Source organism: Bos indicus x Bos taurus, chromosome 5 (genome assembly GCF_003369695.1).
Source record: "Bos indicus x Bos taurus breed Angus x Brahman F1 hybrid chromosome 5, Bos_hybrid_MaternalHap_v2.0, whole genome shotgun sequence".
Lineage (NCBI taxonomy): Eukaryota > Metazoa > Chordata > Mammalia > Artiodactyla > Bovidae > Bos > Bos indicus x Bos taurus.
This window is the reverse complement of record NC_040080.1, coordinates 17,132,855-17,149,289: the sequence shown is the minus strand read 5'-3', so window position 1 is coordinate 17,149,289 and position 16,435 is coordinate 17,132,855. Positions and strand designations below refer to the sequence as shown.

Below are 16,435 nucleotides of genomic sequence, written 5' to 3'. Positions count from 1 at the left end.
CGTGACACATCACAGAACAGCCAGAAAAGGAGAAGGCTGAACCCCATCTGCACACAAGGGATGCCTCTGGTCCATCAAAGGAAAACCATTCCCCTTAAATCTCCTCTCTATGCGGGAAACTCTCCTCCCCAGAGCTCAGCCAAGGCAGGTCCACCTCTATTTCCTGGACTGGATCTGTAGTCACTGTTGTCCTCACCATCCCTGGTGTAATACGGCAGTTTAGTCAGTGAGAAATCTGACGGGAAGCCTCATGTGGAGACAAACATCACACAACACACAGCATGACCCTCCCCACACCCACGGGACCTGTGTTAAGGCTGAGAAGGGACAGGCCTGGCTTCTGCAGTGTAGACAGAGGCTGGGAGGTCACAGGGCTCTGAGAGGCCATCCTGCCTCTTTGGAGGAGCCATCTCTCTGAGCCTAGGGCACACACGGGGTCTGCAGATGCTGAGAAGATGTGCACAGCTAGTGGGTGGTGACAACCAGAGATCCCAGGAGGGCAGACAGAGACACTCACCTGGGCTGCCCAGACCTTCCTTCTGGGTCAGAAGGTAATCGAGCTCCTCATACACAGCTTCAGCAAGAGCATCTTCATAGCTGGATAAGGCTGAGAGATCCCCCAGCAGGTCAGAGAAGCTTCCCCAGATACCCCGATCCAGCCAGCCCACCTTCATCTCCCTGGTGCTCACATGGGGGCTGCCAGGACCTCAGCATCATCTCCTACCCCATGCACCATGTCAGCACCTTCTCCCTCATCTGACCCTGATTACAGCTCAGTGCCAACTCTGTCTGGTCTCACAGGAGAGGCCATGACTTATGAGAGTTCACACCCCAGTCCTAAGAACCTCTGTCTACTCAGCCCTTAGAGCTCAGCACGGAGCACATGGAGTCTACAACTCTGAACAGTACCTGGCCCAGGTTCCCCTCCTCATACCTGCCCCATCTCCAGCCTCCACACACTCTCCTGGTCCCCAGTTCCCCCTGCAGCCCACCTCTGCGCTCTGCTCTCCATCTGAGTAGCTGAGTCACCAGGATGACGAGAACCAGGAAGAGAAGCGACCCCAGGATAAGGCAGAGGACCCCAGGCAGGGAGAAGATGCCAGGGAGAGAATTTGATGTTGTTCTGGTCCCTAAGGAGAACAGGAAAAGGGGTTGGAGATAGTCTTGGGCACAGAGAAATCTCCTGTGTCAGCATTTTCAGGAGCTCCGGACAATGGCGTCTCAGCCTCATACTGTCAGGGCTCCTCCGGGTCTCGTCCTGAGACAAGTCAACTCCACTCTGGCCAGTGTGGCCCCGAGGCAGAGATGGGGATTGTCAGGGAGCTGCCCTGCCGAGACAGCCTCTGAGGACCCAGCTGATCCCTTCTCCTTGGGCTTCAGGAGACAGAGGATCAAACAGTCCAGGGACTTGCACCTCTCTGATGAGGAGAAACACTCAAGGGCAGGTGGGAGATCCTTAGATTCTACAACAAGGAAGCCAGACTTCCTTGGACCCCGGGCATGAGAACATTTGATCCTGGACATCAAGGCAGGGGATTTCTCCAGTGTAATGCCCTGGCTCCTCCCGAATAGCCACGGCTTCTCAGACTCTTTCCTCTTCTGAGTTGTCAGAGGACCCACAGAATAAGTCCCCAGTATCTGAGTATTCTCTCCTGCCCGTGGATGGATCACAGTACCTGCTGTAGTCGTGGGCAATGTTGTCCTTACACCTAAAGAGAAAAACAGTAGTGTGGGGAAGAAGAATTGGCCAGAATGCAGAGCAAACCTTTTCCCTCCTGAGCCTGAAATCACCCCTCAGTCTGCACAACATCAGTGTCCAGTCCTCCCAGCTCCCTCATCCTAGATCAGAGCCCCAGCACCCGGGATGTCTGAACACAAAATCCCCACCATGCCCGACCCAGCCCAGTGCCCCTGCGCTGCCCCAGCTCACCCAGGCCAGACCCCGAGCCCCTCACTCACCAGAACACCTCACACCAGCATCCTCCTCATGCTTGCAGTCGCTCTGCCCCCAGGGCTCCGCAGCACAGTCCCACAGGGAGGACTCCCGGCCCCCACACTGCACCTCGTCCAGCCAGATGCTCCCATTTCCAGGGCCAAATGCTGCAGACCTCACGGCTTCCAGGGCCTGGCCACAGCCCAGTTGCTGACACACCACCTCAGCCTCTGCCAGGCTCCAGGAGTCATCACACACGGTGCCCCAGGAGCCGCTGTGCCAGACCTCCACCCGCCCTGAGCACTTGCTGTCTCCTCCCCTGAGCCGGAGCTTCTCTCTGTCTGAAAAGGCATCAGCCCCTCCTGTGACTCCCCTGCTGGGAGGAAGGAGTCCCTGGGAGTCACAGGGGAGGGGGTAGGGCCGACGTACCTGTGCAGGGGGCAGCAGTTGGACAGCTCTTGGGTCTTCTTCCTGCACACAACAGGGAAACAGTGGATCAGGAACAGCTGAGGGTGTTCCTGTCCCCACATAAGATTATCTAAGGTCCATGGCTCAGTGCAAATGACGTGTGAAAACACAGGCTCATTATCTCCTCGGCTGAAACATTCACTGAATCTGATCACCAGCTGAAATTACTTTAAATATTTACTTGTTTATCATTCTTCACATCCCACAGCAAATATAAACACAGACATCTACAAATGTACACACACCCCTCTGAATGAAAGTTCCATTAGAAGAAGGACCTTGTACATCTTATATGTGCCATGTTTCTGCTATTAGGACAGTGCCTGCACATTGTATGCACTCATTCAACAAATATCTATGGAAAACCATTTCGAAATACCTAGAGAGGGGCTGGATAAATATTTATTATATGAATGAATAGACAAATAAAATTCAGTGAAATAAAATTTCTTTTTTTTAAATTCATACTAATCAATGAAATAGTAAACCAAATATAAATTAATGGTAACAGTCTATGATAATAGTTCATATTAAAAATAATCAGTCCAGAAGCACAGAGTCAATTTATATTCAAAATCTCATGTACATAATTCTAATGGAAAATTATTAGATAGATTATAAACTACTCTTACCTATTATTCAGTGTGACAAGTGGGCAAGTGAAGACTACTGCTGTTAAAGGAAACTCTCTTTTCTAAATTTATTTTTAATTGGAAGATAATTGCTCCACAATGTAGTGTTGGTTATGTGTGTGTGTGTTTTAGTCGCTCAGTCATGTCCAACTCTTTGTGACCCTATGGACTGCAGCCCACCAGGCTCCTCTGTCCATAGGATTTTCCAGACAAACTGGAGTGGATTGCTATTCACTTCTCCACTGGATCCTCCCTACCCAGGGATCAAACCCAGGTCTCCTGCACTGCAGGCAGTTTCTTTTCTGTCTGAGCCACCAGAAAAGCTCATAGTGTTGCTTAGGAATCTCTTAAAAAGGAATTATACAGGAAAGACTTAGTAGAATTCTGAGAAGATATATAGACACATATATGTACACACTGAGTAAGCCAGAAATTTTTCCAATGGTTAAAAAAAGCCTATTGATATACCCATGGCAGATTCAGGTTGATGTATTGCAAAACCAATACAATATTGTAAAGTAATTGGCCTCCAATTAAAATAAATATATTTATATTTAAAAAAGAAAAAAATAAAAATCTATTATCATCTTGAAAAAAAAACTACAGGGGAAAAATTATGGGAGAATGGGGAAAAAAAGCCTACTGTGAAAAATTTGTATTAAGAAGATGCAGAAATAATAAAAAAAAGACTGAAAATATATACAAAAGAATTGAAGCTGAGAGAAATAAATATAAATTAAAAAAAAACAGAAGGGTGTATAGTACCTGTCATAAAGTATCAACATTTATATATTCTTTCCAGATCATCCTATCAAAACTCCTACCCACTCTATGCAGAGAACCTCTGAGAAAACGATGGCAGGACCTCTGTGAGTGGGTTGCTCATTTTCATGGTCAAAGACTTTACCACCTCTCAATTCAATTGAGTTTAATTGTTTATTTGTCTATTCATTCATATAATAAATATTTATCCAGCCCCTCTCTAGGTATTTCGAAATGGTTTTCCATAGATATTTGTTGAATGAGTGCATACAATGTGCAGGCACTGTCCTAATAGCAGAAACATGGGTTTAATTGTAGGAAAAACATCATCAATAAAAGGTCTCACAGTTTAATGCCTCTTTGGCCTTCAAATGAAAAAGACAAAGAGATGAGCAAAGAGACGCAAGGAAGGGAGTGAGCCTCTGCTCTTGAAGTATCTGATCCCACATTCTCTTAGCTATGGGTTTCAGGCAACATCCAGCATACCCTTCAAGGTGCACCTGAATGGGGTGTGTGTGTTTGTGTATGTGGAGGGGGAGGAAAGGAGAAAGAGAAACAGAGAGAGAAATGTTGAAGGAATAAGGTGCTATGGTTTGACTATTTGTTGCCCTCGCCAACATTTATTTATTTCATTCAAAATTTATTGCTGAAATCTCAATTCCCAATGTAACAGTATTTAGTGGTGGAGCCTTCTCAAACTCTTCCAAAAACAGAAGAAAAGAACACTTCCAAATTCACTTTATGAAGCCAACATTAGTCTGATACCAAAGCCAGAGAAGGGCACCATGAGAAAAGAAAATTACGGGCTAAAACTCTGATAAATACAGGTGCAAAAATCGTCAACAAAATACTAGAAAACTGAATTTGACAATACACTAAAACAATCATACACCATGATCAAGTGGTATTTGTTCCAAGGATACAAGGATAGTTCGACATTCACAAATTAATCAATGTGATACACGAAATAAACAAAATGAAGGTAAAAATCATATCCTCAAAAGATGCAGAAAAAGTGTTTGACAAATTCAACATCCACTTACAGTAAAAACTCTTTTACAAAGTAGGTATAGAAGGATTGCATCTCAACATAATTAAGGCCATATGAAAAGTACACAGCTAACATCATCAGATCAGATCAGATCAGATCAGTCGCTCAGTCATGTCCGACTCTGCCACCCCATGAATTGCAGCATGCCAGGCCTCCCTGTCCATCATCAACTCCCAGAGTTCACTCAGACTCATGTCCATCGAATCAGTGATGCCATCCAGCCATCTCATCCTCTGTCGTCCCCTTCTCCTCTTGCCCCCAATCCCTCCCAGCATCAGAGTCTTTTCCAATGAGTCAACTCTTCCCATGAGGTAGCCAAAGTACTGGAGTTTCAGCTTTAGCATCATTCCTTCCAAAGAAATCCCAGGGCTGATCTCCTTCAGAATGGACTGGTTGGATCTCCTTGCAGTCCAAGGGACTCTCAAGAGTCTTCTCCAACACCACAGTTCAAAAGCATCAATTTTTCAGCACTCAGCCTTCTTCATAGTCCAACTCTCACATCCATACATGACCACAGGAAAAACCATAGCCTTGACTAGATGGACATTTGTTGGCAAAATAATGTCTCTGCTTTTGAATATGCTATCTAGGTTGGTCATAACTTTCCTTCCAAGGAGTAAGCGTCTTTTAATTTCATGGCTGCAGTCCCTATCTGCAGTGATTTTGGAGCCCAGAAAAAATAAAGTCTGACACTGTTTCCACTGTTTCCCCATCTATTTCCCATGAAGTGATGGGACCAGGTGCCATGATCTTCGTTTTCTGAATGTTGAGCTTTAAGCCAACTTTTTCACTCTCCACTTTCAGTTTCATCAAGAGGCTTTTTAGTTCCTGTTCACTTTCTGCCATAAGGGTGGTGTCATCTGCATATCTGAGGTTATTGATATTTCTCCTGGCAATCTTGATTCCAGCTTGTGTCTCTTCCAGTCCAGTGTTTCTCATGATGTACTCTGCATATAGGTGAAATAAACAGGGTGAAAATATACAGCCTTGACATACTCCTTTTCCTATTTGGAACCAGTCTGTTGTACCATGTCCAATTCTAACTGTTGCTTCCTGACCTGCATACAAATTTCTCAAGAGGCAGATCAGGTGGTCTGGTATTCCCATCTCTTTCAGAATTTTCCACAGTTTATTGTGATCCACACAGTCAAAGGCTTTGGCATAGTCAATAAAGCAGAAATAAATGTTTTTCTGGAACTCTCTTGCTTTTTCCATGATTCAGTGGATGTTGGCAATTTGATCTCTGGTTCCTCTGCCTCTTCTAAAACCAGCTTGAACATCAGGAAGTTCAAGGTTTACATATTGCTGAAGCCTGGCTTGGAGAATTTTGAGCATTACTTTACTAGTGTGTGAGATGAGTGCGATTGTGAGGTAGGTTGAGCATTCTTTGGCATTGTCTTTCTTTGGGATTGGAATGAAAACTGACCTTTTGCAGTCCTGTGGCCACTGCTGAGTTTTCCAAATTTGCTGGCATACTGAATGCAGCACTTTCACAGCATCATCTTACAGGATTTGGAATAGCTCAACTGGAATTCTATCACCTCCACTAGCTTTGTTCGTAGTGATGCTTTCTAAGGCCCACTTGACTTCACATTCCAGGATGTGTGGCTCTAGGTCAGTGATCATACCATCGTGATTATCTGAGTCATGAAGATCTTTTTTGTACAGTTCTTCTGTGTATTCTTGCCATCTCTTCTTAATATCTTCTACTTCTGTTAGGTCCATACCATTTCTGTCCTTTATCGAGCCCATCTTTGCATGAAATGTTCCTTTGGTATCTCTGATTTTCTTGAAGAGATCTCTAGTCTTTCCCATTCTGTTGTTTTCCTCTATTTCTTTGCCTTGTTTGTTTCCAAGGCAAACCATTCAATATCACAGTAATCCAAGTCTATGCCCCAACCAGTAACGCTGAAGAAGCTGAAGTTGAATGAATCTATGAAGATCTACAAGACCTTTTAGAACTAACACCCAAAAAAGATGTCCTTTTCATTATAGGTGAGTGAATGCAAAAGTAGGAAGTCAAGAAACACCTGGAGTAACAGGCAAATTTGGCCTTGGAATACGGAATGAAGCAGGGTAAAGACTAATAGAGTTTTGCCAAGAAAATGCACTGGTCATAACAAACACCCTCTTCCAACAACACAAGAGAAGACTCTGTACATGGGCATCACCAGATGGTCAACACCGAAATCAGATTGATTATATTCTTTGCAGCCAAAGATGGAGAAGCTCTATACAGTCAGCAAAAACAAGACCAGGAGCTGACTGTGGCTCAGACCGTGAAATCCTTATTGCCAAATTCAGACTTAAATTGAAGAAAGTAGGGAAAACCACTAGACCATTCAGGTATGACCTAAATCAAATCCCTTATGATTATACAGTGGAAGTGAGAAATAGATTTAAGGGCCTAGATCTGATAGATAGATGGCCTGATGAACTATGGAATGAGGTTCATGACATTGTAAAGGAGACAGGGATCAAGACCATCCCCAAGGGAAAAAAATTCAAAAAGGCAAAATGGCTCTCTGGGGAGGGCTTGCAGATAGCTGTGAAAAGAAGAGAAGCTAAAAGCAAAGGAGAAACAGAAAGATATAAACATCTGAATGCAGAGTTCCAAAGAATAGCAAGAAGAGATAAGAAAGCTAACATCATCCTTGACTGTAGAAAACCAAAAGCTCTTCCTCTGAAATCAGACACAAGACAAAAATGTCTACTCTCACCACTTTTATTCAACTTAGTTTTGGTAGTCCTATCCAGATTCATCAGGCAATGAAAAGAAAATCAAGATATCCAAATCTGAAAGGAAGAGGCAAAACTGACACTATTTGCAGATTGAAAAGTGAAAGTGTTAGTCACTCAGTCGTGTCTGACTCTTCACAACCCCAAGGACTGCAGCCTGCCAGGCTCCTCTGTCCACTGGGATTCTCCAGGCAAGAATACTGGAGTGGGTTGCCATTCCCTCCTCCAGGGGATCTTCCTGACCCAGGGACTGAACCCGGGTCTCTTGCATTGCAGACAGATTCTTTACCATCAGAGTCATGAGGAAAGAAATCCCCTTACATGATGTTATATGTAGCAAACACTAAAGACTTCAGCAAAAATATGAGAACTAATACACTCAGTGAAGTTATAGAAGAAAAATCTGTATACAAAAATCATATGCATTTCTTTACACTAACAACAAACTGCTATAAGAGAAACTGAGAAAACAATTCTATTTACATTTGCATGAAAATGAATAAAATGTCTAGGAATAAATTTAACCAAGGAGGTGAAAGACATGTACACTGAAAACTATAAACACATTGATGAAAGATACTGAAAATGACTCAAATAAATGGAAAGATATTCTGTGCTCATGGATTGGAAGATCTAATATTAATATGCCCATACTACCCAAAGCATCTACAGATTCACTGCAATCCTTATCAAAATTCAATGGAAATTTTCACAGATACTGAAGAAACAATCATAAAATTTGCATTGAACCACAAAAGACGCTCAATACCAAAGCAATCCTGAGAAAGAATAACAAAGCTAGAGGTGTCATGCTTCCTGATTTCAAACTATATTACAAAGCTATATTAATAAAAACAGTATGTCGTTGGTATAAAAATGAACACAGTGATCAATGGAATAGAATAGAGAGTCCATAAATAAACCCACATTTCTATTGTCAATTAATTTTTGACAAAGAAGCCAAGAATACACACTGGGAAAAGGACAGTTTTTTCAGTAAATGGCATGGGGAACATTGGACAGCCACATGCAAAAAATGAAACTGGACCACTGTCTTACACCATTCACAAAAATTAACTCAAAATAGATTAAAGACTTGATCACAAGTCCTGAAGCCATAAAATTTCTACAAGAAAAAACAGAAAATAAAATCCTTGACACCAGTCTTTGTGATGATTTTTTGGATCTGACACCAAAAGCAAAGGGAACAAGAGTAAAAACAAGCAGTTGTGATGACATAAGGCTAAAAAGCTTCTGCCCAATTAAGGAAACCATCAACAAAGTGAAAAAGCAACCTATGGAATGGGAGAAAATATTTGCATATTATATTTCTGGTAAGGATTATTATCCAAAATACACTAGGGACTCATACAACTCAGTAGCAAAAAACAGTCTGATTTTTTTTTAATGGGCAGAGAACCTGAATAGACATTTTTTTAAAGAATACATACAACTTGCCAATAGATACATGAAAATGTGCTCAACATTATTAATCATCAGAAAATACAAATCAATTCCACAATGAGATATGACCTCATATCCTCTAGAAAGGCTTTTATCCAAAAGAAGAACTAACAGGAGTTAAGGAGAATGTGAAGAGACAGGAAAGCTTTTGCACACTTAGAGGGAATGTAAGTTGATGCAGCCCCTATGGAAACAGTACTGAGGTGCACCAAAAATTAAAAATAGAACTGCCATATGATTTAGGAATTTCACTTTGGGGTATTTATCTGAAGGAAACAAAAACACTAACTTGAAAACCCAATGTTCACTGCAGCAACATATGTTGAGTTGCTAGGTTGTGTCTGACTCTTTGCAACCCCATGGACTGCAGCATGCCAGGCTCCTCTGTCCTTCACTAACTCCCAAAGTTTGCTCAAATTCATGTCCACTGAACTGGTGATGCTATCTAACTATCTCATCCTCTGTGGCCCCCTTCTTCTCTTGCCTTCAATCTTTTCCAGCATCAGGGTCTGTTCCAATGAGTCAGCTCTTCTCATCAGGTGGCCAAAGTATTGGAGCTTCAGCTTCAGCATCAGTCCTTCCAATGAATATTCAGGGTTGATTTCTTTAGGATTGATTGGTTTGATCTCCTTGCTGCCCAAAGGACTCTCAATTCAATTGTGACATCCAAGCACCACAATTCAAAAGAATCAACTCTTTTTAGCTTCTTCTATAACCCGGATCTCACGTCCAGATTTGACTACTGGAAAAAATATAGCTTTGACCATACGGACCTTTGTCAGCAAAGTGATGTCTCTGCTTTTTAATACTCTGTCTAGGTTTGTCACAGAGCAGCAAGCCTCTTTTAATCCATGGCTGTAGTCACTGTCAGCAATGATTTGGGAGTCCAAGAAAGAAAATCTGTCAGTGTTTCCACTTTCTCCCCTTTTATTTGCCATGAAGTGCTGATGATCTTAGGTTTTAGAATGTTGAGCTGTAAGCCAGCTTTTTCACTCTCCTCTTTCACCCTCAATGAGAGGCTCTTTAGTTCCTCTTCACTTTCTGCCATTAGAGTGGTATCATCTGTGTATCTGAGGTTGTTGATATTTCTCACAGCAATCTTGATTCCAGCTTGTGATTCATCCAGCCTGGCATTTCCTTTGATGTCTATGATGTTCTCTGCATATAAGTTAAATAAACAGGGTGACAATATACAGCCTTGACGAACTCTTTTCTCAATTTGGAACCAGTCGGTTGTTTCATGTCCGGTTCCAACTGCTGCTTTTTGATCTGCATACAGGTTTCTCAGGAGGCAGGTATGGTGCCCTGGTATTTTCATCTCTTTAAGAATTTTCCACAGTTCATTGTGATCCACATGGTCAAAGGTTTTATGTAGTCAATGAAGCAGATGTTTTTCTGGAATTCTCTGGCTTACTCTATGATCCAACAAATGTTGGCAGTTTGATCTCTGGTTTCTCTGCCTTTTCTAAACCCAGCTTGTACATCTTGGAAGTTCTCAGTTCACTTACTGCTGAAGCCTAGCTTGAAAGATTTTGAGCATAACCTTGCTAGTCTGTGAAATGAGCACAGTTGTGAGGTAGTTTGACCATTTGTTGACATTGCCCTTCTTTGAGATTGAAATGAAAACTGACCTTCTCCAGTCCTGTGGCCAGTGATGAATCTTCCAAATTTGCTGAAGTATTGACTGCAGCACTTTAACACTATTACCTTTTAGTATTTTATAGCAATATATATGAGACAAACAATGTAAGTCTTCACTGATGAATGGATAAATAAAATGTAATATAGATTTATATCCACCCATAAAAAAGAAGAAAATCTTTCCAGTTTCAACAACATGGATGGACCTCAAGGGCATTATGCTAAGTAAAACAAATCAGTCAGAGAAAGAAAAATACCATATAATCTCATTATATGTGTAATATTAAAACAAAAACAAGTTCAGAGATGCTGACTAGTTGGTGGCTGCCAGAGGTGGGGGATTTGGTGTGGGCAAAGGTAATAAAAGGTATAAATTTGAATTATAAAATTAATAGGTGAAAAGATATAACATACAGCATGGTGACTATAGGGAATACTGTATTGTCTATTTGAAAGATGGCAAGAAAATACATCCTAAACATTCTCATCATGTAAGAAAAATTTTTAACTATATATATGGATCTATATATATGGATCCATAGATAGAGATATAACTAGACTTACTGTAGTGATAATTTATCAATACACACAAACATACAAGCATTATGTTGCACACAGCAAAAAATTTAATGCTGTATCAATTACATCAATTAAAAATTTTTAATAAATCAAGTTTGGAACATGTAGATTAAATAAGCTCCATCCAAACTTCATTTTATAAACTCAACTTAAACCCATCAGTTAGATTTTAAAATATCAAATCTCACTAACAACATCCTACAGGGTTGGGAAAGACACAGAAATAGACATAAGTCACCTTCACATGAGATGTAGGCTTCCTCCTTTGGAGAGCATGAACTGTATTTCCATGGGCCAGAAGGACACTGCCAGAGAGAGGTATCCATTTTCCGACACTGAATTAAATCTACCCACCGGGGTCTAGAACCTTCCCTGAGACCAACAGAGGTGTTGAGACTTCCACTGTCCCCACATCCAAGCTGTCTGCAGATCACGGACACAGTGATGTCTTCCATGGGGCTGCGGCAGACACTGCCCCAGGTCCCGTTGTAGAAAACTTCCAGCCACCCAGCACACTGCTGGTCCTCGCTCACCATCCTGAGGGCCAGGAACTCTGAGATTGAAAGGGAGGAGACAGGACACAGTGAGAAACCCACTCAGAGCTCTGGGTTTTCCTCTCTCCCCAAAATTGTGAACACTCATCTCTGACCCAGCTGAGGAAGCAAATCCACTAGATGACCAGACTCAAACCTGTCTCCTTTTTATCTGACTTTGTCCATCTGTGTCTGTCTTTCTAAATATTTCTACCACCATGATGTAGTGAATATAAACTGAGGAAGACCAACCGGGACACCTGCAGGGAGAGGGAGCTGACTCCTGCTTCCTGACAAAACATCTAAAAGAGTGTATGAAAGGGGTGTGATGTGGACAGTGTGGAGGCAGATAGACTAATGGACCTGTGACTGTTTCCTTATCTGGCAAAGGGGACTTTACAGATGTGATTAAGGTAAGGACCTTGAGATTACCCTGAAATATTATGGATTAACCACCTGAGCACAGTCTAATCCCAATCTTAGACTCACTATCCTTTAGAGTGGAATACTTTTCCTCGTTCTGGTTAGAGGGAGATGTGATTATGTATAACAGTTAGAGAGGTGGAGCATTGCTGGTCTGATGATGAACAGAAGAGGGTTATGAACGAAGGCAGGCAGGCAGTTTTTAGAAGCTTGAAAAGACAAGAAACAGATTCTTTCCCAGAGGCTGAGAGGTGATGTGACTCTACTGAAACCTTGATCCCCATCCTGTGAGATTCCTGCTGGATATCTAAGCTACAGAAGTGTAAGGAAGTAAATGTGTTGTTTTAAACCATTAACTATGTGGTAATTTTTTACAAAGGAAAAAAACTAGCACCTTGGCTTTAAGACTTCTCTACCATATGTACCAGAAGAGTGAGCCCTGATTTCAAGGAAAACTGAGAAAAGGCTATGCCAGCAAACACTACTGAGGAGAAAGGACCAGAATCTCAAATGCTGCACGAGGCAGTGAAGGCACCTCGTCTTCACGTCTGCTGGAAAGACAGGCTCCATGGGAGGAAGCCTCCTTCTCTGGTCCTTTCAGCATCTCTCCCTCATGGTTCAGACCCCCGTCCTCCTGGGCCTCCCCTCACCCTGCCTGTGGACAGTGTGGAGTGCTGACCTGAGCAGATGACCCCGGCGTCCTCCTTGTGTCTGCAGTCGTGCCGCCCCCAGCCCCGGGAAGGGCACCTCCACACGTGGGACTCCTTTCCTGTGCAGTTCAGGTCGTCCAGCCAGATGGGCCCTGATCCTGCCCCGAAGTGAGCAGACCCCGTGGCATTGAGGGCTTCTCCACAGCCCAGCTGCCTGCACACCACACGGGCATCGTCCAGGTCCCAGTCATCATCACAGATGGTGCCCCAGGAGCCCTGGTCAAGGATCTCCACTCTCCCGGCGCAGGGACCGCCCCCGTCCACCAGGCGGAGCTGCCTGCTGTCTGAGGAGAGAGAAATGGGACAATGGGGCGTTGACCTGGGGAATGAAAAGGGTCTTCTGTTCTGTGGGACCCTCACCTGAGCAGTAGGGAGAACTCTCCTCTGAGGCCGCAGAGCCTGCAGGTTGAGACAGGAAGTCGTTGCACTGGGGCAGCACCTGGGTGTGGTTTCCTGAAAAAAGAGCAATGATTAGAAGGTTGGGAAGGTTGAAGAACAGGAAACTCAGTTAAGCAAAATAATTTTTAGGAGGGGAGGGGACTTTGGGGGGAAATGGATACATGTATATGTATGGCTGAGTCCCTGCCTGTTCACCTGAAACTGTGACAACATTGTTAATCAGTTAAACCCAATACAAAGTAAAAAGTTCAAAATAAAATAATAATAATGACCTAGTGATGGAGCTGAGATGAAAGCTGTAACATACCAGTAAAGTTACCATAATCTTAGTGTTCCCTTTCCTTATGAACAGCCCTGGTCGTGACAATGCCACGATTCCTGTTTTAAGCCAAGCTTTGCCCTAAGAATGAGTTAAATAAGTTGCTCTATCCTTAATCTACCCCTAAATAGAAGAAGCAAAACAAAATCCTTTCTGAAGGCTTTGTACAATTTTTTATCTAAAATGTTTCTGATTTTAAAAACACATATAAAAGAGATCTCATGGAAAACAAGAGGAAAAAGAAACATTTAAAAAATTTCCCAGGGTATTTGGCTCTTAGAGTTACCTGACAGAGAGTTTATTTATTTTTATTAATTTTTATTTGAGCATAATTGCCTTACAACGTTGTGGTAGCTTCTGCTGTACAGCAAATTTAATACATTATATATACATGTAAGGGTTTCCTAGGTGATTCAGTGGTAAAAATATCTGCCTGCCAAATAGGAGACTGGGTTCCATCCCTGGTTGGGAAGATCCTCTGGAGAAAGAAATGGCAACCCACTCCAGTATTCTTGCCTGGGAAATCCTATGGACAAAGAAGTGTCGCAGGCTACAGTCCATGAGGTCACAAAAGAGTCAGACACAACTCAGCGACCAAACAACAATGAAATATATATATATATATACATATATATATATGTATATATATATATATGTATATATATCCCCTCTTTCTTGGATTTACTTCCTATTTACATCACCACAGAGCACTGAGTAGAGTTCACTGTGCTATAAAATAGGTTATTATTTATCTATCTTATGTGTTCAGTTCAGTCACTCAGTAGTGTCCGACTGTTTGTGACCCCATGAACCGCAGCACGCCAGGCCTCCCTGTCCATCACCAACTCCCAGAGTTCACCCAAACCCATGTCCATCAAGTCAATGATGCCATCCAACCATCTCATCCTCTGTCGTCCCCTTCTCCTCCTGCCCTCAATCCTTCCCAGCATCAGTGTCTTTTCCAATGAGTCAGCTCTTCACATCAGGTGGCCAAAGTATTGGAGCTTCAGCTTCAACATCAGTCCTTCCAATGAACATTCAGGACTGATTTCCTTTAGGATGGACTGGTTGGATCTCTTTGCAGTCCAAGGGACTCTCAAGAGTCTTCTCCAACACCACAGTTCAAAAGCATCAATTCTTTGGTGCTCAGCTTTCTCTATAGTCCAACTCTCACATCCATACATGACCACTGGAAAAACCATAGCCTTGACTAGGTAGACCTTTGTTGGCAAAGTTTATGTGTGCGTGCATGCTAAGTCACTTCAGTCGTATCTGACTCTGTGATACTATGGATTGTAGCCCATCAGGCTCCATGTCTACGTGATTCTTCAGGCAATATCTATTTTATACTTAGTATCAATAGTGTAGGGCTTCTGAGTCTGATGGCTGAAGCAGTAAAGAATCCGCCTGCAATGCAAGAGACCTGTGTTTGATCCTTGGGTTGGGAAGATCCCCTGAAGGAGGGCATGGCAACCCACTCCACAATTCATTCCTGGAGAATCCCCATGGACAGAGGAGCCTGGCGGGCTACAGTCCATGGGGTTGCAAAGAGTCAGATATGACTAAGCACACAGCACAGCACATCAATAGTGTCTATATGTCATACATGTCAATCTCAATGTCCCAATTCATCCCACTCTTCATTTCCCCTCTTAGTATCCATATGATGTTCTCTATGTTGGTGTGTCTCTATTTCTGCTTTGCAGTAAGTTCATCTCTACCATTTTTCTAGATTCCACATATAAGTGATGTTATACAGTATTTGTTTTTCTCTTTATGATTTACTTCATTCTACATAACAATCCTATTTCAAATCCTAAAATATGATGCTGTGCAAGTGCTGCATGCAATATGCCAGAAAATTTGGAAAACTCAGCAGTGGCCACAGGACTGGAAAAGGGCAGTTTTCATTCCAGTCCCAAAGAAAGACAATGCCAAAGAATGCTCAAACTACCACACAATTGCACTCATCTCACTAGCAAAGTAATGCTCAAAATTATCCAAGCCAGGCTTCAACATCACATGAACCGTGAACTTCCAGATGTTCAAGCAGGTTTTAGAAAAGGCAGAGGAACCAGAGATCAAATTGCCAACATCCGCTGGATCATTGAAAAAGCAAGAGAGTTCCAGAAAAACATCTATTTCTGCTTTATTGACTATGCCATAGGCTTTGACTGTGTGCATTACAATAAACTGTGGAAAATTCTAAGAGAGATGGGAATACCAGACCACCTGACCTGCCTCTTGAGAAACCTGTATGCAGGTCAGGAAGCAACAGTTAGAACTGGACATGGAACAACAGACTGGTTCCAAACAGGAAAAGGAGTAGGTCAAGGCTGTATATTTCACCCGGCTTATTTAACTTATATGCAGAGTACATTATGAGAAATGCTGGGCTAGATGAAGCACAACCTGGAATCAAGATTTCTGGGAGAAATATCAATAACCTCAGATATGGAGATGACACCACCCTTATAGCAGAAAGTGAAGAGGAACTAAAGAGCCTCTTGGTGAAAGTGAAAGAGGAGAGTGAAAAAGTTGGCTTAAAGCTCAACATTCAGAAAACAAAGATCATGGCATCCAGTCCCATCACTTCATGGCAAATAGATGGGGAAACAGTGGAAACAGTGGCTGACTTTATTTTTTTGAGCTCCAAAATCGCTGTAGATGGTGACTGCAGTCATGAAATTAAAAGACGCTTACTCCTTGGAAGAAAAGTTATGACCAACCTAGACAACATTTTAAAAAGCAGAGACATTACTTTGCCAACAAAGGTCCTAGT

At 42.6% G+C, this 16,435-nt stretch overlaps 1 protein-coding gene across 1 annotated transcript in view; it reads right to left on the bottom strand.

Annotated features, from left to right (window-relative positions):
- Positions 1 to 311: 311 nt before the first annotated feature.
- The window catches only part of LOC113893398 (antigen WC1.1-like), a 69,358-nt gene continuing 53,234 nt past the window's right edge, over positions 312 to 16,435 (bottom strand). The window contains exons 12-19 of the mRNA XM_027543400.1: positions 13,296 to 13,438; positions 12,905 to 13,219; positions 11,508 to 11,822; positions 2,363 to 2,404; positions 1,960 to 2,274; positions 1,677 to 1,709; positions 993 to 1,130; positions 312 to 607 (exon numbers count right to left, since the gene is read on the bottom strand). Of these exons, the coding sequence (XP_027399201.1) occupies positions 312 to 607; positions 993 to 1,130; positions 1,677 to 1,709; positions 1,960 to 2,274; positions 2,363 to 2,404; positions 11,508 to 11,822; positions 12,905 to 13,219; positions 13,296 to 13,438 (1,597 nt within the window). The remainder of the gene's footprint in view (positions 608 to 992; positions 1,131 to 1,676; positions 1,710 to 1,959; positions 2,275 to 2,362; positions 2,405 to 11,507; positions 11,823 to 12,904; positions 13,220 to 13,295; positions 13,439 to 16,435) is intronic.